Here is a 23,462-nt window from a genome sequence, read left to right on the forward strand (position 1 = left end):
AAAAGCTAACTTTTTAGATTTTGAGAAAAACTATATGAAGATCATGTTAACATATGGTATACTTTCTCTTACAAAGTTGTTTTCCATAAAATTGTATACATATATATGTATACATATTTTAATTTGGGGGGGAATATCTGAAAGCATAAAAAAGAAAATAAGAATTTCTCAATCCTACCACCCAGAAGTTCCCCCCCCCCCCCCCCCCCCAATTTTTAATGTGTTCATAAACTCTCCTTTTTCCTATGTTTTTGTCATCCCTCTTCTGGTAAGGATTTCTTTAAACAGGAAGCAATGTGAATGAATGGTGACTGTTCAAATGTCATGGTATTTGCTAATCAGTAATTAAACTGTAAAACAAGACAAACTGTGTTTTCTCTGAGCTATTACAACATCTGTTTGCTGATGATGATAAACCAGAAAACCTGGGCTTGGGAAATTTAAATTCCCAGTGTTAAGCTTGACAGTCTTTGACTGAACTTATGATGGACTTCATCTCTGTATGAGATATGCAAATAATAAGAAATTAGCCAAAGCTTATGTGAGAGTAAAGCATGGTTATTGATGTGGTTATTGCTAAAAACATAAGCTTTTTGTTTCTCTTCTATTTTCATATATAGTCTTTTAGGAATCTTGCTTAAGGTCTAAATCAGGCACCCTCTTGTCAGCCCAGATAGGTTCCTTATCCCTTGATGAGACTTGCTCTAATAAGCCAGTGTTGTTTGAAAGTAACATTGTTCAGTCAGTTATTAGGCTCACTTGACTATACTGTGGCATCCTGATATTTATGGATAAGAGGTTATTTGTTTTCCTATAATTTATGACCTATTGTAGCCATGGGTCAACACAAAGGAACTGGAGATGTAGAAACAGGCAGCTAGCATAAATGAAGAAAACTGAATTAGCTTTCCTGTGAAGACAAAATTACAATGACTAGAAATATGTCTTGGGGCGCCTGGGTGGCTCAGTCGGTTAAGCGTCCGACTTCATTCAGCTCAGGTCACGATCTCGCGCGCCGTGAGTTCGAGCCCCGCTTCGGGCTCTGGGCTGATGGCTCAGAGCCTGGAGCCTGCTTCCGATTCTGTGTCTCCCTCTCTCTCTGCCCCTCCCCCATTCATGTTCTGTCTCTGTCTCAAAAATAAATAAAACGTTAAAAAAAATTTTTTTTAAATAAAAAAAAAAATATCTCTTTAGGCTGGTAAAGAATGAAGAGGCAGATAATCAAAATATAACATTGTGAAGGATATTAATAAAGTAAACATGAATCTGTAACTGAATCTGAGTGCTAGAGTTAGGGATTACCTTTGTGGAGTAAATAAAATTCAGTTCTACTTTTCAAGGTGAGATGGTAACTGATGAAGCTTCCTTAGTTGGTAATATAGAGACTGGAAATGTAAGTAGATTAAACATAGAATTAACATATTGTTGATAGATTAGAAATTAAGATGGCATTTTAGAAATAGCCATTTTTAAGATAAATTTCCTATACAGAAAATTTCCTATACAAAAACTATCAAGTTTTTTCATAAAATGTCTCTTCTATTTTTATCAGGAAAAAAAAAATAAAAAACTTGGTTCATTTGAATTGTTAGTTTTTCAATACTTTGACCTTTTCTTTTTCTTTTAAAAAAATATTTATTTTCGAGAGGGGGGGTGAGAGGGTACAAGAGGGGAGGGGCAGAGAGAGAGAGAAAATCAAAAGCAGGCTCCCAGCTGTCAGCACAGAGCCCGTGGGGGGGGGGGGGGCTCGAACTCATGAACTGTGAGATCATGACCTGAGCCTGTCGGATGCTTCACTGTCTGAGCCCCCAGGCGCCCCAATACTTTGACTTTTTCTTAATTTGTTCATGAAGTCTAAGTAGTTTGGTGAGTTGAATTCTTCTCTGAAATCTACCAGGCCTTTCTTTTGGATTTTATCTTTTGGGCCTTGAGCCTCCTTTTACTCTATGAGGGACCTTTAAAACTTATTTGAATATTAATTGTTTCATTCAATTATTTATTGAGTTCTTGCGTGTATATATATAGCACTACCAGGTGCTGTGGAGAATGATGGTGGTAGTAATAGTAATATTAATAATAGCTAATACTTAGTATAGAATTTACTGTTTGCCAGATACTTTTGTAGGTGCTTTAGGTATATCAGTTCATTCACATGTAACAAATTCTTTAATCCTCATCACAGACTTGTCACTTGGGTACTGTTATAATCCCCATTTTCCTGTTGACAAGACTGAGGTAAAGAAATAAGAAAGAGAAGTCAGGATTCAATCCAGATGATTTGGTTCGTACTCTCAAATATGAGGAAATATTGCCTCTCACTATGTATATCTCTGTAATACTTGCCATTTGGAGCCTGGCATGGTCATAAGAAAACTTCCCAAGTTTAAAAACAAAGAAACAAACCCCAAGGAAATTAATGCATTTCTAGTGAATGGAATAAAGTACATGGTTTGTGGGATTTTAGGGGAGGAAGAGATCAGTCTGTTTTGACAAGTGCTATCAAAGTAGGCCAAGTTTTCAAGTACCCATGAGAATTTGATACGACATTCCTAGTAGAGAGGATAGAATGAATAAATGCTCTAATGGGTGTAAATTGCCTAGTATGTTGTTCCCTGATAAGTTTTGTTTTATCAGTGGGTCAGTAAAGGGGGTAGTATAGCTAGGCAGAAGAGTGCCAGAGCCTCGGAGAGCTTGAATGCCAGACTAATAATAATCTTAAAGCTCAAAGAGTGGGGCCTAAAATAAAAATTGGGGGTCTTAGTTTCTACCTGAAATTATTTCTTGATATTCATTAGCTCAGAAATGTATTTGAGTAAGGCTTTTTGTTACTTTTATATATACTATTATAATATATGAGTTTGATCATTTTTACTTCCTCCAAAAAGCATGATTAGTTAGCTGTTTTTACACATGATTTGGAATTCCAGGTGTTAGATGGTATTTTTTACTGCCCTGGGGCTCTTTGTAAAATGATTTTAGGATCCAGATCCTTACTATACTTCCATTACTTCTTTTAGCCAGCTAGAAAATTAAATCTCTTCCTACAAATTAATTCATCTAATAAGTGTAAATTAAAAGAACAAATATTCTTTATTTGATGTCAGAAACTCTTTGTATTCTAAAACAACAGTATAAAAACAAAGCCCATCTTTTTTTTTTCTTTTAAAGTCTATTTACTTATTTTGAGAGTGAGCACCCGAGCAGGGGAGAGGGGGAGGGGCAGAGAGAGAAGGGGAGAGAGAATGCCAAGCACTTTCCACGGGCTCAAACTCTTGAACTCCCCGAACCAGGAGATCATGACCTAAGCCAAAATCAAGAGTCAGACGCTTAACCAACTGAGCCACCCAGGTGCCCCAAAACAAAGCCTAATCTTTAAATTTATTTTGCTTACAGTATCTGAATTTAAAACCTTCAATAAAATCTGGTTCATATTACTATCTTTAGCTCTATTTTCTAAAAATAACTGACACTTTAATATCTCATGGCTTGTCATTAAGTCAGAAATGCTTTGTGTGTCAAGATTTCAAAATGTGAGCAGATCTCCTGCCACATAGATTAGGTTTATAATTTTGGCTATTTTCCTGGCATTGAGGTCTCTGCTTTGTGCCTACACAAAGCCACAGGAGACTGGTGGTTTAAGTTATATTAAAAAAATTTTTTTAAATAAACATGTTTAATTTGTAAGTTTTTGTAGTCCATTACAACCTTAATTAAATCAAAAAGATTAATTTTCTGTTTACTCGTCTTGCCATTTAAGAAAGCAGATTTCATAAATCTTTTTATTTATGTAATGTACAAATTATCTTACATTCATAGATAATAAATGAACATGGAATTTGTTTCCAATTATACATTTGTCTTAATATCCACTTTATCATCTCTATGTAAGGATGTGACTTTTTACTTTGGGATGACAATGGAACAGAGGAGAAAACAGTGAATTGGGTAATGGATTCAGCATTGCTGCTTACTTTGTTCAGCTTTAGAATTTTTTTTTTAATTTTTTTTTTTAATGTTTATTTATTTTTGAGACAGAGAGAGACAGAGCATGAACGGGGGAGGATCAGAGAGAGAGAGGGAGACACAGAATCCGAAACAGGCTCCAGGCTCTGAGCTGTCAGCACAGAGCCCGACACGGGCTCGAACTCACTGACCGCGAGATCATGACCTGAGCCGAAGTTGGACGCCTAACCGACTAAGTCACCCAGGCACCCCTAGAATTTGGTTTTAATTACCAAATCTTTGTAGTTTAAATAGATCACAAATAAATATGACCGTGGATGGCAGAACAAATATCAAGAGCATATACTTTATTCATTTATCTAGCAGGCATTTAATTGACCAACTACTAAGAACTTAGTACTGTGCTTGCCATTACCTTTTTAATCTTTCATGTGGGAGTCTGCTAACATTCTGGAACTTCCACTATCAACTTACATTTACTTTCCCCTCCCTCACCAGGATGACCATTTCTTATCAGTAGGGTCACAGAGGGAAGGAAAAAAAAGGCACAATGAGGACTAGACTTCCTGTACTTAATATACAGAAGAAACTGGATAGTCAGAATATGTAGAATTTTGGATTTCTGCTGCCTTCTTTCATAATTAATAAAAAGTGTGTATGTTTTGTTTGTATGATAGGACAGTAGTCTGCATTATGACTACAAATGCCAGGGATGACAGCTCCCACATCTTTGAGATTGACTCTAGAGATAATGATAATCTTAGTAAATAAATATATGCCTACTTTTTCATCCAAAACTATTATTTGGCTATTCCCCTTTGAGAAGAGACTTTAGGCTGCTGACCATATGTGACTGAAATTTACAATTAAGCTCAGTTTCAGGTGTAATTTTATTAACGTCTGTATTTTAGTTCAGTGTTTGTCAAATTGCACATTTTAATATGTGGTCATGAAATCAACTGTGTTGTGACCAGTAAAAGAAAAGGAAAATAGAAAGTAAAGTATGATTGTATTTGTTTTCCACAAAGTAAGTATACTAAACTTTGGTTTTACTTGGGAACACTTCTCATTATGTCAGTGAGAGATGTTTCTTGCTGTGGGCCACAGTCAAAAAAGTTTGAAGACCAGTTTCTAAGTATATACCGGGAGAGGCAGTTAGCTCTCCCTGGGGTAAAGGTAGGCTTCCTAAGGCCTTAAAATGAATCTGGAGCAACCTGACAATGAGAATGGGATGTGTTATTGTCGTAGACCCCTGCTAAAGCATAGGGACATGAGTGGTGGTAGCAGAGAAGTGCCCATGATTGCTATTGCAACAGTTTTTCATTTCAGCATTTTAAGTAATACAGGACAAGTTGTCTGTAACCAGAGACAAAGAGGGATAAAAATGGTGAAGGGTAGGATTGTATTGTCTGAAAGCAAAGTGCAACGTGCATAAGTGTTTTGGGAGAAGGCACTACCTAAGAGTCCTTAACCTCCTCAGAAGTGTGTCCACATTATCTTATACATATGCAGCCAAACTAACCATACAACTATTTTTAGGCAGTGTTACATAGTGGTAAGAAATGCCTTTGGAATCAAACTGCTTAAATTTGAATCCCTGTTAACTACTTAGTATGTGTTTGACCTGAGGTATATCCTTTAACTTTCTGTTTTGTTTTTTAATTTATGAAATGGAGTATTACCTATTTCATGGGGTTGTTGTGAGGATTAAATGAGCTAATATGTGTGAAGTGCCAAGAACAATGTCCAATGTGCCAAGAACAATGTAAATATTGTTTTGTTGTTGTTAGATACCAGATATATAACAGCGTCTCGCTTCTAGGTGGGAAGGATTTTTTTTAATTCTGATGTAGTCTAGTTTATCTGTTACTTCTTCTGTCACTTGGGCTTGGGTGTTTTATTTGCAAAGCCACTGATTGCCTAACCCGAGGTTACAAGCATTTACTTCTATGTTTTCTTTTAAGAGTTTTATAGTTTTAGCTCTTACATTTAGGCCTATGATCTGTTTTGAGTTAATTTTTATATATGGTGTGAGGGAACAGGTCCAGCTTTATTATTCTTTTGTATGTGGATAGCCAGTTGTCCTAGCATCATTTATTGAAAAAAGGCTAGTAACTTTTTTACTTAGATTTCAGATATTAGTTAATGAATTTTTGTTTACATAGGTATGTATGAATTTTTTTTATATAACTGTTTATAGAAGCATGTTTCATAATAACCAAAAGGAAGAAACAATCTAAAGGTCCATCAGTGGATTAATGGATAGATAAAATGAGGTATATCCATACGATGCAACACTAATAATAAGTAATGAAGTACAGATACATGCTGCAACATGGATGAACCTTGAAAACATTATGCTAAATGAAAGAACCCAAGTACAAAAGACTACATATTGTACGATTCCATTTATATGAAATGCCAAATAGGCAAATCCATGTAGACAAAGTATATTAGTGGTTGCTAGGGGCTTAGGGGTAGAAAAGATTGGAGAGGGACTGCTAATGGGGTATACAGAGGGATGTATGGATTTTAAAAAGTTCTGCATCTGGGGAAAAAATAAACAAGACAAGGAACTTCTCTTATCAATAAAGTTATTTTTGCAAGAAAACTGCAACCCAGTTAACAGTTTATCGATTGGAGAATCTTTCCTGTTTACTGAGGTGTTTAGTGCTGACCCATGAAATATTGTTGGTGATATTTGAATAACAAAATGCCCATTTCATGGAAAGATTGTTATTGACCATAGATTGATTTTAGAAATTTGTTTCTGTGTCCATACCAGCTGGGCATGGTGAATTAAGTTACCTATTAAATCTACAGGATTTTTGCCCAATATATAATTGTAGAAGAGCTTATTGTTGAAGTTTGTAAGACATTTTCCCCCCTTCTTTGTCATTTTGTCAATCTTTGGGTTAAGAATATCACCACATGAGTAATACAAATGAGTAATATAATGCAGCATGATGAAGTTTTAAATGCCAGAATATTTGAGCAGAAACAATAGCTCATGTTTATTGATTTTTTGTTTGTCAGATATATTATTAGCTATTTTACATGATTTATCTCCAGTTTACACATAGTACCCTAAAAGTGGGTGAAAAAACCGACCTCTAAGAGGTTAGTAAGCAAGTTGTGCAAGGTTATACAGCTAATAGGTGACGGAGCTAGACTATGACTGTAGGTCTTTGTGATCTACAAGTGCATTAAAGTCACAGTGCGTAAAGGTCATGGAATTTCTCTACTGGGTCACTCTGAAAAGCAGGCAGTCTTTTCTCCAGTCTTTTTGCTGTTGTTTTTCAGCCATTATGTAGTAGAAGGGTAATCATTGGTATCTGGTAGCCAGACCTCCAGAAAAGTTTTTCAATTTTTTTCTCAAATTTGGGAGCTACCACTTTCAGATTATACTTTCTTACAATACAAGTACCAGGAACTATCCTATATCCTTCTGAAGTTAAGTCATTGAAATTAATAGACTCCCAATGTTTTTGTAGCACTCTGCTCAAGATTTACATTTCCAGGAGATAGAGTTGATTAGTCTAACTTAGATCTAGGGAGGGGAAGACACCTTGACTGATGCTGTCACCAAGACTGCATGCAATGAGGAATAGAAGTTTCCTAAAAATAATTGGGTTCTGTTACAGAAAGAAAGGAAAGGGGTTTCTAGGTCAATAAGGGACCATTATACAAATAATAATCCTAATCTGAGGACAGCTACTGGTTAATGTGGTTATTTTAAGTTTGGAGACACAGCTGGTCATTGATTTGAATATCTGGGCATGCAGCTAGGGAAAAATGTTAAGAACAATAAAAAAGTTAAAAATTTAAAAATTAATTGGGAAAGAAGATGACTGATTAGGCTCACATGTTTACTGTATGTTCTGTTTGTAATGCAAACTAACCTGGAGGTTTAAATTACACTATGTCACAAGTATAGTAATTTGAAGTATATTAAAAATGATGTGCATATGCATTTAATGATATGAGATAGTTTTTGGTAAGTATGGTAAGTAATAAAGAGCTTATAAGTAAGTGTGGCTAGTATGATGTCATCTATATTTTTTCTTTATAGGAGAATGTTAAAAGGTTAAGAAAGTGGCCAGTTTAACTATTACAACTCTTGTTTACTCGACTTCCTCTCCTTGCTTCCCCAGCAAACCTCTGTAGTCATGTAGGATTGGTTCTTCATCTATTCTTTTCTCAGGCCATGTCTTATTGCAGAAACTCTAAGCCTTTAGAAACCCAGAAACCTATCATAACTCAAAGATACTTTAAAATTTTTTCCTTTTCTCTGGATTTTAAAAGCCTAAATTTGAAACTGAGAAGCCACAGTAGTGACTCTTGTTTTCTAAGCCCTGTTGTGTATTTCTTTTCCTGTGTATTTCTTTCCCTGTTGTGTATTTCTTTTCTTTTTCATTCTTTTCCAAATGTCTCACTGAGTTGGTAGAAGAAAAATATGTGGAGACGACAAGGAAATAGTGTTGGGTAAGGAACCTTGATTAGTGTTTTCAAAAGGTATTCTGGTGCACCCCTACTACAGTCTTCACAGGCAAGTAAATGCAAGCAGTCTATGCTTTGAGAAATGGGAAGTCCAGGGTAAATGATGTCATTTTGTGTTAATAAAATGCAACTCTAAGAAGAGCTTTTACTGAGTTCAAAGAAAGGCATTATCAGGGTAATGTGGCCTGACCACCTTTATTTCATCCCATAAATCTCTTTGTCTTATAGATTCCTTTTGAGATACCACTTCAGGAAAGCCATATAGTAATTTCCTAATTAGCCAACCCTGTAAGTATTATTTTAGGAAAGGGAGAGATGTAATTTATACACACACACACACACACACACACACACACACACATTATATTCATGTAAGTATGTACTTTAATTTGCACAAGATACATGCTTCATTCACGTGTAAGATGAAATTGAGAGGTAAAGCTGGGTCACATAAGCTGTTGCTTATAAAAATTTTATTAGCATACATAATTTATTTGTATTTGTCTCATTTTAATATATGTAAGTTAAACTTTATAAACAAATCTAGGTTGCAGTGAACTGTATAAAAAGAAATGCTGTGTTAGGAATATTTAGGAGCGTCTGGGTGGCTCAGTAAGTTAAGTGTCCACTCTTGATTTTGGCTCAGTGCTCTCACGGTTTGTAAGTTCAAGCCCCATCATATTGGGCTCTGTGATGACAGCATGGAACCTGCTGGGGTTCATTCTTTCTCTCCCTCTCTCCCTCCCTCCCTCCCTCCCTCCCCCCACCTCTCCCTCCCCCCCCAACCTGGTTAAAACAGGCATGTGCACTCTCTCTCTCAAAATAAACAAACTTGGGGCCCCCCTAGTGGTGCAGTTGGTTAAGCATACAATTTCGGCTCAGGTCATGATCTCACATTTATGAGTTTGAGCCCCACATTGGGCTCCATGCTGACCATGCAGAGCCTGCTTGAGATTCATTCATTCATTCATTTTCTCTCCCTCCCTCTTTCTCTCTCTCTCTCTCTCTCTCTCTCTGTCTTTCTCTCTCTCCCTCTCCCCCTGCCCCTCCCTCACTCATGCTTTCTCTCCCGAAATAAATTATAAATAAATAAATAAATAAATAAACAAACAAACTTAAAAAAAAGAGAAAGCAATCCCATTCACAAATACATCTTAAAAACAAAAAAACCCCAGGAATAAATTTAACCAAGGAGGTAAAAGACCTGTATTCTGAAAACTATAAGACACTAAAGAAAGAAATTGAAGAAACTCAAATACATGGAAAGATATGCAGTGCTCATGGATTCATGTGTTCATGGAAGACTTAATATTGTCAAAATGTCTATACTACCCAAAGCAATCTACAGATCCAATGCAATCCCTATCAAAATAACAATAGTATTTTTCACAGAAGTAGGACAAATAACCCTGAAATTAGTATGGAACCACAAAAGACCACTAATAAATAGCCAAAGCAATCTTGAGAAAGAGCAACAAAGCTAGAGGTTTGAAATCCCAGATTTCAAATTATCGTACAAAGCTTGTTCTTGATCTTGGTGGAAAAGCTTTCAGCTTTTCATCATTGAGTATGATGTTAGCTTTGGTTTTGTCCTATCTAGTCTTTATTAGATTGTAGTGTGTTCCCTCTGTACCCACTTTGTTGAGAGTTTTTATCATAAACAAATGTTGAATTTTGTGAAATGCTTTTTCTGCATTTGTTGAGATGATCATATCATTTTTATCAGTTTTGTTATTGTGGTATATTACTTTGATTTGTGGATATTGAACCATCTTTGCATCCCTGGAGTAAGGTCTACTTAATCATGGTGTGTCATGCTTTTAATATATGTTTGAATTTGGTTTGGTAATATTTTGTTGATTTTATGCATCTATGTTCACCAGGGACGTTGGTCTGTAATTTTCTTGCTTTGTAGTGTTTTTGCCTGGCTTTGATACCAGGATAATGCAGGCCTAACAGAATGGAAACACTGAAAGCTTTCCTTCCTTTTCTGTGTTTCAGAATAGTTTGAGAGGGATAGGCATTAACTCTTCTTTAAACTCTTATTTAACTTTTCTTGGATTTTATTTAGTAATCCTTTTGCAATTATAAACCTTTTTTTTTTTTAGTATTTAAAATATATTTTAATAAACACTTTCACACTATCTTTAAAAATAATTTTTTTTTATTTTATTTTAATTTATTTATTTTTTTTTTGAGAGAGAGTGTGAGCAGGGAAGGGACAAAGAGAGAGAGGGAGAAACAGAATCTGAAACAGGTTCCAGGCTCTGAGCTGTCAGCACAGAACCCGATGTAGGGCTCAAACTCACAAACCATGAGATCATGACAAACCATAAGTCAGACCCTTAACCAATGGAGCCACCCAGGCACCCCTTACACTTTCTTTAAGTAAAAATAATTTATGTTTTTAAAAATGAAATTGCTCTGGCATTAGGACTTGACTGCTTCCTGATCTATAGGGTTTAGATGCCACCACATTACTAATTCCCCAGTGTTCTTGAGGCATGTGTCATACATGTCCTCCTCTGCTGGAAGTCCTTGTGGCAACCTCGGGGACTTGATTCTTATCAAATGTTTAACCACTTTCAGTTTTGCATTACCTGAAGGGCTAGTGTTATGAACTTGAGGAATATGTGCTTTTTCTAACCCAAGCATCTTTATTATATCTTTTTCCCAATATGGACATCTTTTTCTACTTTTTAGTCTGGTAACAATATTTAGCTTATGAGGGTGCTATAGATTCCCGCCATATTTTTCATTATCTGAAGGTGAAGGCTGAAACACTTTATCTGGAATTCTTGACTTGGTACACGTGTGACGAATCCAGTCTGTACAAATGAGAGACTCCACACCCTTTGTCACAGTTTGTAGCTTGTCTGGGGGCCTCTGAACTATTGAGCTCAAAATCCCTGCCATGAATGTGATGACTGCTCTCCTCAGAGATATGAGAAATAGGGGACAGATCTGTGGGGCAAATGTGTCTTGGAAATGGAGACGACCCCACCTCTGTAGTTAAAAAATGAAGGGAAGCAGAGCAGAGGACAGACCACCAAGTGCAACACTCCACAATTACAAACTTTAAATTGAAAAAAAAAAAAATGCTGATTTCACATTCAGTGTGATGTCTTTCAATTTTCGGTAATAGCCCTGTGTAATGAGTAAGAGGACAAAAGGAGAGAAATTAAAGCCAGATTGAAATGTCTGCCTTTCTTTTCCTGGGGATTCCATTTAATTAACATGACCAGAGCCAAAGAAATATTCTAGTCATTGCTGTCTGAGCAAAAAGTTTTTATTTTACTTTCATACCAAAATCTATCTTTGTTACCATCTAAGCCAATTTGATAGCAGGAGTCACAAGAATGACCCAGACTTTTTTTAGAAATAATTCAGAGGGGAAACAGTGACTCTGTTTCTGTGGGCTCCCCCAAAACCAAAATACCAATCAGTACTTCTGCCTATAATCTGCTTTTTTCCAAACACCATTGCTCTGTTATGTAGAAGCAAATAGAGGTGAAGGGACAGACTGACCTACAAACAGCCTGTTGGGCACACAAACTGCTCTGGCTAATTCTCATGCTAACATGTTCTGTAGCAGCCTCAGTTCTAAGGGGCACTACCTAAAAACCCCAAAGCACAAAACTTTGGTTCACAAGGTCCCCTGGTTTAAAGTTTTATTTCTGGTTTTCAGACATTTTGAATTGCTACATAGTTTTGTAAATTAGATGTCAGAGTAGTTTCTGCAGATTGACTGTTTGAAAATCATTAAAGACAAGACCCAGAGAGTTAATGTAAATCTTTTTTATTGTGTTGCTGTACCTTTTGCTACCTCATAAAAAACGGGTGTCTGCTTTTCTACTTCCTGGCTTATGTCTGTTAGAGTACTACATGCTTCATTTGCTTATCATCTTTGTGGTACAAACAGCTTGACAATTCTTATCTTGCGGCTGGTGATGTATTGTGTGGATGTATGTTAAGTGATACAGAAATTTTGCCTTTTAGTTTTTGAATAGAAGAATACTAATTAAGATCAGCAGTCCGTGTTCTGGAACTCTGCATATAAGGGCAACATGGGGTGGGGGAGTTGGAAGTTTGCAAAATATTACATAGTAGAATTAAGAAAAAACATTTTCTTTTCATTTCAGAGATGTTGAAAAATAGTAAAAAGAGGGGCACCTGCGTAGCTCAGTCAGTTGCCATCAAGAACATCCAGCTCTTGACTGTGGCATAGGTCATAATCCCAGTATTGTGGGATTGAGCCCCGTGTTGGGCTGTGCACTGAGCCAAGATTCATTCTCTCTCTCTCTCTCTCTCTCTCTGCCCCTTTCCTCAGCTTGCACTCGCTCGCTCTCTAAAAAAAAAAACAAAAAACAAACAAAACACAGCATTTTTCTTGGTCTACATTCTACTAATCCAGCAGCACGTGTTCTGTTCAGGTGTCATGTCTTTTGAGTCTCCTTTAGTCTAGAACAGTTCCTTAGTCATTCTTTGTCTTTCATTACTGACATTTTTAAAGAATGTAACCCATTATTTTGTAGGATTTCGCTCAAATGGGGCTTATTTTATTTTTCCTTTGGCCGGAAATGATGTTGTCATATCAGAAGGCCACAGAGTCTTTTGACATGTCCCTCCAAAACCATCTTTTTAAATAACCAGTTATAATATTATATGGAAAGCAGAGTCAGAGATTCTCAAATTAGTCAAGGCATTATAAATATTCATTATATTCTCCAGTAGTTATTTCCCTAAGAAAATTTGTGGCCAGCCAGCTTTTACCAAGTGGAAACTGCGAGTAAAATCAGGGCAGAGAGAAGAAAGAGCTAGTGTACAAAAGTATAAGGTTGTTTTATGTAAATCAACATGGGCTCTTGCAGAGATTGGGTTTTTAAACCCTTAGCCACGAATGATAAATTATTTATTCCTGGAGTACTTCTGCCAAAACACTGAAATCAATATACTATTATTTTTTTTAGAAGTTTTACACATTCCAAGGCAAATATTCAAATATATTAAATAGGGAGGTAAGAGAGAACCCTCTTCTACTTGGTAGAAGTAAATAGACATTAAGTTTATTAGTTCAATATTCAGTATTACATTGAAGTCAGGGACAATATTTTTATTATCTTTGTATCTTCTATCTAGAAGAGTGCCATTAAGGAGAAGATTCTTTTTAATTTTTTTTTAGATTTCATTTTTTTTTTAAATTAAAAAAATTTTTTTTTGACGTTTATTTATTTTTGAGACAGAGAGAGCATGAACGGGGGAGGATCAGAGAGAGAGAGGGAGACACAGAATCCGAAACAGGCTTCAGGCTCCGAGCTGTCAGCACAGAGCCCGACGCGGGGCTTGAACTCACGAACCACGAGATCATGACCTGAGCCAAAGTCGGACGCTCAACCGACTAAGCCACCCAGGCGCCCCTAGATTTCATTTTTAAGTAATCTCTACACCTAACGTGGGGCTCGCATTTACAATCCCAAGATCAAGATCTACCGACTGAGCCAGATAGGTGCCCCAAGTAGAAAATTCTTTTTTTTTTTTTTAACTTTTTTTTTTAGTGTTTATTTATTATTGAGAGACAGAGAGAGCATGAGCATGGGAGGGGCAGAGAGAGGAGGAGACACAGAATCCCAAGGAGGCTCCAGGCTCTGAGCTGTCAGCACAGAGCCCGATGTGGGGCTCAAACTCACAAACCACGAGATCATGACCTGAGCCAAAGTTGGATGCTTAACCGACTGAGCCACCCAGGCGCCCCTGAAAATTCTTTTTTTTTAATTTTTTTAACGTTTATTTATTTTTGAGACAGAGAGAGACAGAGCATGAACGGGGGAGGGTCAGAGAGAGGGAGACACAGAATCCGAAACAGGCTCCAGGCTCTGAGCAGTCAGCACAGAGCCCGACGCGGGGCTCGAACTCCCATACCGCGAGATCGTGACCTGAGCCGAAGTCGGACGCTTAACCGACTGAGCCACCCAGGTGCCCCTGAAAATTCTTAATAAATGTCTTCAGTTGACTTTTGTTTGTAGTGTAGAGACTTTAGATTAAGGGTTGAGCCAAATGCTGCTCTTCACCTGTTTCATAAATAAAGTATTATTGAAACACAACCATACCCATTTATTCTAGATTGTCTGTGATTTCTTTTGTGCTACGATGGCAGAGTTGCATTGCTGTGACTATATGGCCTCCAAAGCCTAAAGTATTCACTCTCTGGCTCTTTTGCTGACCGTCCTTTTAGATTATGAGCACTTGTGCATTAATTTTTGTTTGTTTTCCTTCTAGAGCACACAGTAAGATGTTTTACCACACTGTGCATAACTTACGGATTTATGCAAGTGTAACTGCAAGAAAAATTTTTGGAAGTGGATAAGCTGGGTTTGAGAGTGTCTGCGTATTTTAAATCTCGGTAGCTTTGCCTTTCCAGAGGGGTTATACTAGTTTATACTTTAATAATTTTCTGGCAAGCCCTCTTTCCCCATAACTTTGCAACTCAGTGCATTAGCCAGCTTCTTCATCTTTACCAATCTGATAGAGGAAAATGATATTGTAGGTTTGATTTGCATTTTTCTTTTTTGGGTTGGATTGAACTTTTTAAATTTAAGAGCCATCTGTATTTCTTTTTTGTGTGTGTGTGAATTGTCGTTCACTGTCCTTCCTGGTACCTTTAAGTCTCTTACATTTATAAATATATAGTGAGCACATGTCAAAGATTTATTTAATACTAATGAGGAAACTAGCTTGGTGACAGATGACTTAGAGGAGGATACGTGAGACAAAATATCAGTGAATGAAATTTTCTTACAGGGAAAAAACAAAATACCCCAACACTACAACTCTAAGTATTATCTTTTCTACTAGATGAAATTCAGTTATGTTTTTTGCCAGACGAAAGCAGATGTTTTCAATTTATCAATCTTCTTTAAGTCATTATTCAACTTTACAGAGTCTGTGCCCTAATCAATAGAAAACAAAGTCCTTTTCCTCAGGCTTATTTTGATACTCTAGTATGGGTTTAAAGAGACCTGGTACGGTCTTTTTGCCTTATTTCTAAGTTTTGGATAACTTTTTTTGATGTTTTCCTTTTTCCGTTTTATTGCCTTTCAAGTGATCCTGTTTCTTTATGAATTACTAATGAATTTCTAAGAAGCTTATGTAGTTCATCATTGTCTCTCATAAAGCATATTCATTTTTCTTTTTTGCTTTGTAGGAACTCATTATACAATGACAAATGGAGGCAGCATTAACAGTTCTACACACTTGTTGGATCTTTTGGATGAACCAATTCCAGGTGTTGGTACATATGATGATTTCCATACTATTGATTGGGTGCGAGAGAAATGTAAAGACAGAGAAAGGCATAGACGGGTAAGTGTTTTCACTAATTGTTAATATAGTGCATAACTACATCATTTAATAATATTTTTGCCAGTGATCTCAAGCTGCCAAAATATATATTATGCATTAAAGTACATTTCGTTAAATTTCTACATTTTACAAGTATTATATATTTTTTCTCTATATATGTAATTAAAAACATTTTTTTAATGGTTATTTTTGACAGAGGGAGAGAGAGACAGAGCATGAGTGAGGGAGGGGCAGAGAGAGAGGGAGACACAGAATCTGAATCAGGCTCCAGGCTCTGAGAAGCTGTCAGCACAGAGCCCGACATGGGGCTCAAACCCACCAACTGTGAGATCATGACCTGAGCTGAAGTTGGATGCTTAACTGACTGAGCCACACAGGTGCCCCTCTGTATATGTTTTTTTTTTTTTTTTTTTTTTTTAATTTACTTCTGGGATCAATCCAGAAAGGATTTGAGGTAGCTTAAAATCAAGGAAGTGTAAGTACTTATAAGACAAAAAAAAAAGACAAAAAAAAAAAAAAAAGCAAGGACTGGGAAAATACAGCATGTGAGTTGGGGAGGAAGATCAAGGTATAGAAGTAAGCATAATTTTTCATTTTTGGTAGCACAGCAGCTACAGCAAAAGAGAAAACTTGTTGGGGCGCCTGGGTGGCTCAGTTGGTTGAGCATCCGACTTCGGCTCAGGTCATGATCTCATGGCTCGTGAGTTCGAGCCCTGCGTCAGGCTCTGTGCTGACAGCTTGGAACCTGTAGCCTGCTTCAGATTCTGTGCCTCCCTCTCTCTCTCTGCCCCAACACACTCACAGTCTGTCTCTGTCTCTCTCAAAAGTAAATAAACATAAAAAAAAAAATTAAAAAAAAAAAAAGAGGAAACTTGTTATATAATTCTTATTATTGCAAAAGAAGAAACATATTGGGAGATAATTTCATGGGATTTTGCTATTTTCTTTTATCCCCTTTCTCGGTTTCAAATTCTGAGATTCTCAAATTGAGTCCTGTAAAGGACATATTAAGTATTGTGATGAATACTAATCAAAAAAATACTATATTACAATAATATTTCCAATGGTTTTTATAGCAAGTGTATATTTCAGTTACATCTTGGGTAAAGAGTTTGGCTAAAATTTCTTTAGAAAAAACTATTCCAAAGGTGCCTGGGTGGCTCAGTTGGTTAAGCATCTGACTTCTGCTCAGGTCATGATCTCACAGTTCATGGGTTCAAGTCCCACATCGGGCTCTGTGCTGACAGCTCAGAGCCTGGAGCCTGCTTTGGATTCTGTCTCCCTCGCTCTCTGCTCCTTCCCTACTCACACTCTGTCTCCTTCTTTCTCCCTTTCTAAAAAATAAATAAACATTAAAAAAAAAAGAAGTAAACTATTCCATTTGTAACATCAAAAATCAAATAAATAGGGGCACCTGACTGGCTCTATCAGAAGAACATGTGACTCTTGATCTCAGAGTCATGAGTTTGAGCCCCATGTTGGGTATAGAGATTAATTAAATAAATAAATACACTTAAGAAGTTTTTTTTTAGGGGCAGGGTGCCGGGGTGGCTCAATCAGTTGAGCCTCAGACTTTGGCTCAGGTCATGATGTCACGATTCATGGGTTCGAGCCCTGCATCAGGCTCTGTGCTGACAGGTCATAGCCTGGAGCCTGCTTCTCATTCTGTGTCTCCCTCTCTCTCTGCCCCTCCCCCGCTTGCACTCTGTCTCTCTCTCAAAAATGAATAAACATTAAAAAATAAATTTTTTTAAATACCTAAATTTCTTCTAAATTAGAAAAAATTTATGAAGTTGTATCACTTAAAAAAATTTTTTTTAATGTTTATTTCTGAGACAGAGAAAGAGCATGAGTGGGGGAGGGGCAGAGAGAGAGGGAGACACAGAATCAGAAGCAGGCTCCTGCTCTGAGCTGTCAGCACAGAGCCCGATGTGGGGCTCGAACTCACAAACCGTGAGATCATGACCTAAGCCGAAGTTGGTCTCTCAACCAACTGAGCCACCCAGGTGCCCCTCACTGTTTTTATTCATTAAATAAAAAACATTCATAAAAAAAAGAATGCTGTTTACTAAAAAGTACAACTTGTGGATGGTAACTTATTGATACAATGTAGTCCAAAAATTAATTTAAAAGAAAATCTCTTTGAAAAGTAAAATTCGAAATTCTAACAGGCCCACTATAACTTTGAGGTCTGAAATTTACTTGTAAATGAAAATAACTGCTTGTACAAATTAGTTATAATCTTTCATATTAATGTATATTTGTATATTAAAGTTGAAATTAAAATTAGATTATATTGTTCATGACAAGTATAACCTCTGAGATTCATCACTCATTATTAATCTTTTCTGGAAGACCCAATACATTCCAGTGGTGATTTTCAAGGTTTTTCATCTCAGAACACTTCTCTTTTCTTTTCTTTTCTTTTCTTTTCTTTTCTTTTCTCTTTTCTTTTCCTTTCTTTTCTTTTCTTTTACTTTATTTTATTTTATTATTTTATTTTATCATCTCAGAACACTAGATTTTATTTTATTATTCTAATTTTTTTGAGAGCGAGAGAGAGGAGAGGGCACAAATGAGCAAGGGGCAGAGAGAAAAAGAATCCCCACAGGAGGATCAGAGGGAGAGAGAGAGAGAGGTGGGCTCATTTGAAGTGGGCTCAGGCTCAAGCTTACCACAAGTGGGGCTTGAACTCACGAACTGTGAGATCATGACCTGAGCTGAAGTCAGATGCTTAACAACTGAGCTACCCAGGCATACCTCATCTTGGAACACTGTTAAACTCTAAACTCTAAACACTTACTGAGGATAGTGAAGGAACTTAGTTTATGTTGTTATATTAATTGATATTTACCATGTTAGATACAAAAACTAAGAATTTTTTAAAATGCTAATTTATTTAAAAGTAGCCAAACCCCTGTTATACATTAACATCAAAGCATATATTTCTGAAAACACAACATTTTTATGAAAAATAACTGTATTTTCCAAAATAAAAATATTTAGTGAAGGAGTGACATTATATTTTCATAAGTCTCATTATTGTCTTATTTATTAAAGGCTGCTGGATTCTAATATCTGCTTCTGAATTCAGTCTGTTGTGATATTATTTGGGTTGAAATATATGAAGAAAGTCCAAACTCATATAGGTAGGTAGTTAGAAAAGCTAGGAGTATTTTAATAACCTTTTTGTATCATTGTGGATATTCTTTGATACTGTACCAAAGTGACAGGTGGTAGTTTCTTAAAGAATAGTTGCCAGTGTAATCTGAAACTATATCAGTGGACCCTTTGTCTTTGTTACATTGAAATCTGTTAGTTCACCTTCAATTCTAATGAATAATTTTGTAACATCATGTAGCGATCATTTGGAAAATATTCACTGATCTATGCTGTTATTTCTAGTGTTGACACTTTTCAGTTTCATTATACAATATCAAAAAAAATACATTTGTTGTATCAACCCTGATCTCTTTAGAAAAGTCTTTAAGTATTGGGAATCTGTCATGCTTATAGTGATAGATAACAAATTTCCCAAAATTCTCATTTTTACTTGAAAGTTCAAATTCTATCATTAGAAACAAATACACTCTTATTTCACTTGAAATGACAGGCTTACTTGGTTTGTTTTTGAGAAAATGCCTGTCAGATTCTCAAGTCTGAAAAACCATTCTTTGGTGTCCTTGTTTCAAGTAAAAATGGTGTTCCATGTGTAGGTGTCAAGTTTATTTTGCAACTCAAATAAGTCACTTAAATGCTTTTCCTCAAGACATAATTTCATACTTCAGTATGTATCAGAAGGCTTTATATATACTTAAGTCATCACACATACTATAAAAAAGACTCAATGATTGAGGCATAATAACTTTTACTACTTCATCAAAGGCATTCTTAAGTGAGACTGGTGTTTACTTACTTTTTTTTTTTTTTTTTTCCTTTTTTGCTGGGATACGTGGCAGTGAAGAATGTAATGACTACCAGTACATTTGGATGCCACTGCCTTGATTTGTGCTGAGGAGCAGCTGTTTTGCATTTGCTTTTGCATTATCAGTGAAAATGTCAAAACAGTGAAAAGGGCACATCAGTTTTAATATTACGATGAAAACAGTTTTGACCTTGAAGCCCTCTTGAGAAGGTCTCAGGGACCCTCAGAGTGTCCGTGGCAACATTATAAGATCCAGTGTTTTAATCCAGTATGCCTAATGCAGGCACACTATAACTCCTGCATCTCATATGATTGTTAGGTAAATCAGTTGTACTTAGAATTACGTATATTTACAAAGTCATTAACATACTGCAGTTGCAGTTAAAATGTGTTTTAAAGTGAGGTAGTATGAAAGTATCCTGAAGACATCATGTTCATAAGATTTTGAAGCAAATTAAGACTAAAAGAAACCACAATACAGTTTTTTCCCTCTGATTTTGAAGGTAGTCCATAGTTCTTGAAAACATTTAAAATAATATGACATTTAAAAAATAATATGAAGGGGCGTCTGGGTGGCCCAGTTGGTTAAGCGTCCTACTTTGGCTCAGGTCATGATCTCACAGTTCGTGAGTTCGAGCCCCGTGTTGGGCTCTGTGCTGACAGCTCAGAGCTGGAGCCTGCTTCAGATTCTGTGTCTCGCTCTCTCTCTGCCCCTTCCCCACTAGTGCTTGCCCCCCTCTCTCTCTCAAGGATGAATAAACATTAAAAAATAGTAATAATAATAATAATAATATGAAGTAGTCAGTGTCCTAGCTAATCTTACCAATCATTTCTTTCTAGATAGGTCAAGTATCATTTTCTGTGCTTTTGATCTATGGTTGTATAAACAACATTTTTTTAACCTGGGAAATTCTACACATAAATGTTCTCACTGTTGTTTTTAAAACATTACATTAAAAAAAACACCAACTTTCTGTGTCAGTGCATATATACCTACCCAATTCTCTTTTCCCCCTGAACTTTTTAAAAAAATTTGTTTTAAAGTTTATTTATTTGAGAGAGAAAGAGAGAGGGTGAGGAGGGGAGGGGCAGAGGGGGAGAGAGAGAGAGAGAGAGAGAGGGAGAGAGAGGGAGAGAATAGCCCTAGCTCTGCACTGTCCGCATGAAGCCCAATGTGGGGCTCGAACCACATTGAAACTGTGAGACCATGACCTGTGCCGAAATCAAGAGTCGGATGCTTAACCAACTGAGCCACCTATGTGTGCCTCCCCCTAAACTTTTTATACTTGTATAGCCCCCTACCTCAGATTTTGAAGCAAATCAACATTATATCATTTCAAATATTACTATTTCAGTATTTTGTAAAATGTCACTAATTGTCATTCTTTTTTTATTTATTAGCTTGAAATTTTCTATAAGGAGAACCTTCTTCATACCAATTATTTGGGTTCCCTGAAGTTCAGATTGTACAGAAAAGGGAGAAGGTTTGAAATTAAATGGTTCCCTAGAATCCTCAAAGTTGACCAATGAGATTTTTGTTCGCTTGTTCGGTTTTTGTTTCTGTATCTTCATGCACTCACAGATTTAAACATATTAGATGTGTTTTAATCATCACTGTTATTATCCTTATCGATGCATATGTTATTCCATTTTTGGCCAGTGGGAACTTCTTTAGGTTGATGCCTGTCTCCTCTGACACATGCTTAGTAGATTTTGGCATATTCTGGGAAAAGAAGATGATCCCACTTCATCTTACATATTTCCTGCCTGGAGTCAGCCGTTTTCCCCAGGGACCCTGCTTCCTTTGAAGGAAAATGGCTTATAGGCAGTGCAGGCACCAGAGGTACTTCGAGTGTCTGGGCTGGCCATTGTTTTCTTTTTTTTTTTTTTTTTTTAATTTTTTTTTAACGTTTATTTATTTTGGAGACAGAGAGAGACAGAGCATGAACGGGGGAGGGTCAGAGAGAGAGGGAGACACAGAATCTGAAACAGGCTCCGGGCTCTGAGCTGTCAGCACAGAGCCCGACGCGGGGCTCGAACTCACGGACCGCGAGATCATGACCTGAGCCGAAGTCAGCCGCTTAACCGACTGAGCCACCCAGGCGCCCCTGGCCATTGTTTTCTACCAGCTTCATAAGCTTATAGGAACCTTCTGATTTAAATTCAGTACTATTGAGCTTTTGTTTAACCTCCAGTTCTTAAATCTGTATCATCTTTCAGCCATTTCAAAAATCTCAATACCACATATATAAGCATATGGTTTACTTCACAATACACACACGCTAGGTTAAGAATATTACCAGCACTGTCACCAGCGATGTGCTTATTGAAAAGTTACAGTGTTTTCTTTCTTTTTTTTATAATATTTTTTGTTCTTAGTGTTTATCCCACTAGGGTTACACATACAAATTATTTGTTTTAAAGTCCCTGTCCCATTTAACCTGTTGCCTCCCTTCTGTTAAAATAATGATTTACTTTTAACATTTTATGGTTTGTCCCTTTATTTTTAAAAATACAGCATATATGGGGCACCTGGGTGGCTCAGTCGGTTAAAGCATCCAACCGGCTCAAGTCATGATCTTGCGGTTCGTGATTTCAAGCCCTGTGTCACGCTCTGTGTTGACAGCTCAGAGCCTGAGCCTGCTTCTGATTCTGTGTCTCTCTCTCCCTGCCCTGTCCCCACTCATGCTCTCTCTCTCTCTCTCAAAAATAAACATTAAAAAAATTTTTTTAATGCAAGCATATGTATTTATGTACTTATTTTTCTTAGGTAAATGGAAGCCTTCTGTACCCACATGTATCCACTTTGCTTTTCTCCCCTGCACAACACTGCATCTATCTCATTCTTTTTCAGTGAGTGCAGAATTTTCCATTACACAGATAAACTGCAATACCCTTAACCAATACTGTATTGATGAGCATTTAGATGATTTCCAAGGTTTTACCTCATATTGTATAAAACATTATAGTTACTCTCATTGAGAAAAAGCAACATGGGGTTTAATGGTTATTTTTGAAAGAGGGGAACCTAACTTCCACCTCTAAAGAATGCTTAGTATCTGTGATTAGTTGCTTATGGTATAGAAGGTGGAAAATTGCGCCTTATTCAACCCAGAACTTAACTGGAATCTTTTTAGTGAGGCCTTATGGCTTAAAGTAGACCAGAGGTTTAAAATAGACCAGATCATTGAATTCCAGCTGTTGCCATTCTGTGGGACAGTTTGAGCACTGAAGCCCTAGACTGAGAATATGGCTTTTTAAAGCAACAATCCTAGTAGAATAGAAGAGGTTTGGGCCAGTTAGGGATAATTCTTAAAAAGAGAAGGAAGACTTGCCTTCTTGTGTCTTAGTAGAGTGAGATCTGAAAATCAAATCTATTCCTATCCTGCTAATCTCCCTTCCTCTGCTATATTCAGTAGAGGACTCTTTTACCTTACACAGTGATAGAAGAGAGCCTCTGGACCCCACAGCTGGGATTAAAACTCTACATACCTGCATATTTACAGGCCTGCAACTTTTGGTAAACCTCTTTACTCACATGACTATTGTATACTATATTTATGGGTATGGTACTATTATTCACTGACCTTACCTTTTAAAGAATATTATAATCCTGCTAGGATTATTATTTAATTGTTAGGACCAAAAAATGGCCAGGGAATGACGGACATTTCAATCTATAATGTCTTATTTCTGTTAATATAAAAGATGTATA

General features: G+C 36.6%; 1 protein-coding gene and 1 pseudogene across 6 annotated transcripts in view; one reads left to right on the forward strand and one right to left on the reverse strand.

Annotated features, from left to right (window-relative positions):
- Positions 1–23,462, forward strand: part of CLCN3 (chloride voltage-gated channel 3) — a 94,475-nt gene that overhangs the window by 40,981 nt on the left and 30,032 nt on the right. For 5 of the 6 annotated variants that reach the window (XM_049631317.1, XM_049631315.1, XM_049631319.1 and 2 more), the window contains one exon: positions 15,665–15,822. In XM_049631317.1, the coding sequence (XP_049487274.1) occupies positions 15,665–15,822 (158 nt within the window). Of the gene's footprint in view, positions 1–15,664; positions 15,823–23,163; positions 23,268–23,462 lie in introns of those variants that run through there. The other variant, XM_049631321.1, reaches the window with a different exon arrangement.
- Positions 10,678–11,379, reverse strand: LOC125923201 (39S ribosomal protein L30, mitochondrial-like; annotated as a pseudogene).

This window comes from Panthera uncia, chromosome B1, assembly GCF_023721935.1.
Source record: "Panthera uncia isolate 11264 chromosome B1, Puncia_PCG_1.0, whole genome shotgun sequence".
Taxonomy (NCBI): domain Eukaryota; kingdom Metazoa; phylum Chordata; class Mammalia; order Carnivora; family Felidae; genus Panthera; species Panthera uncia.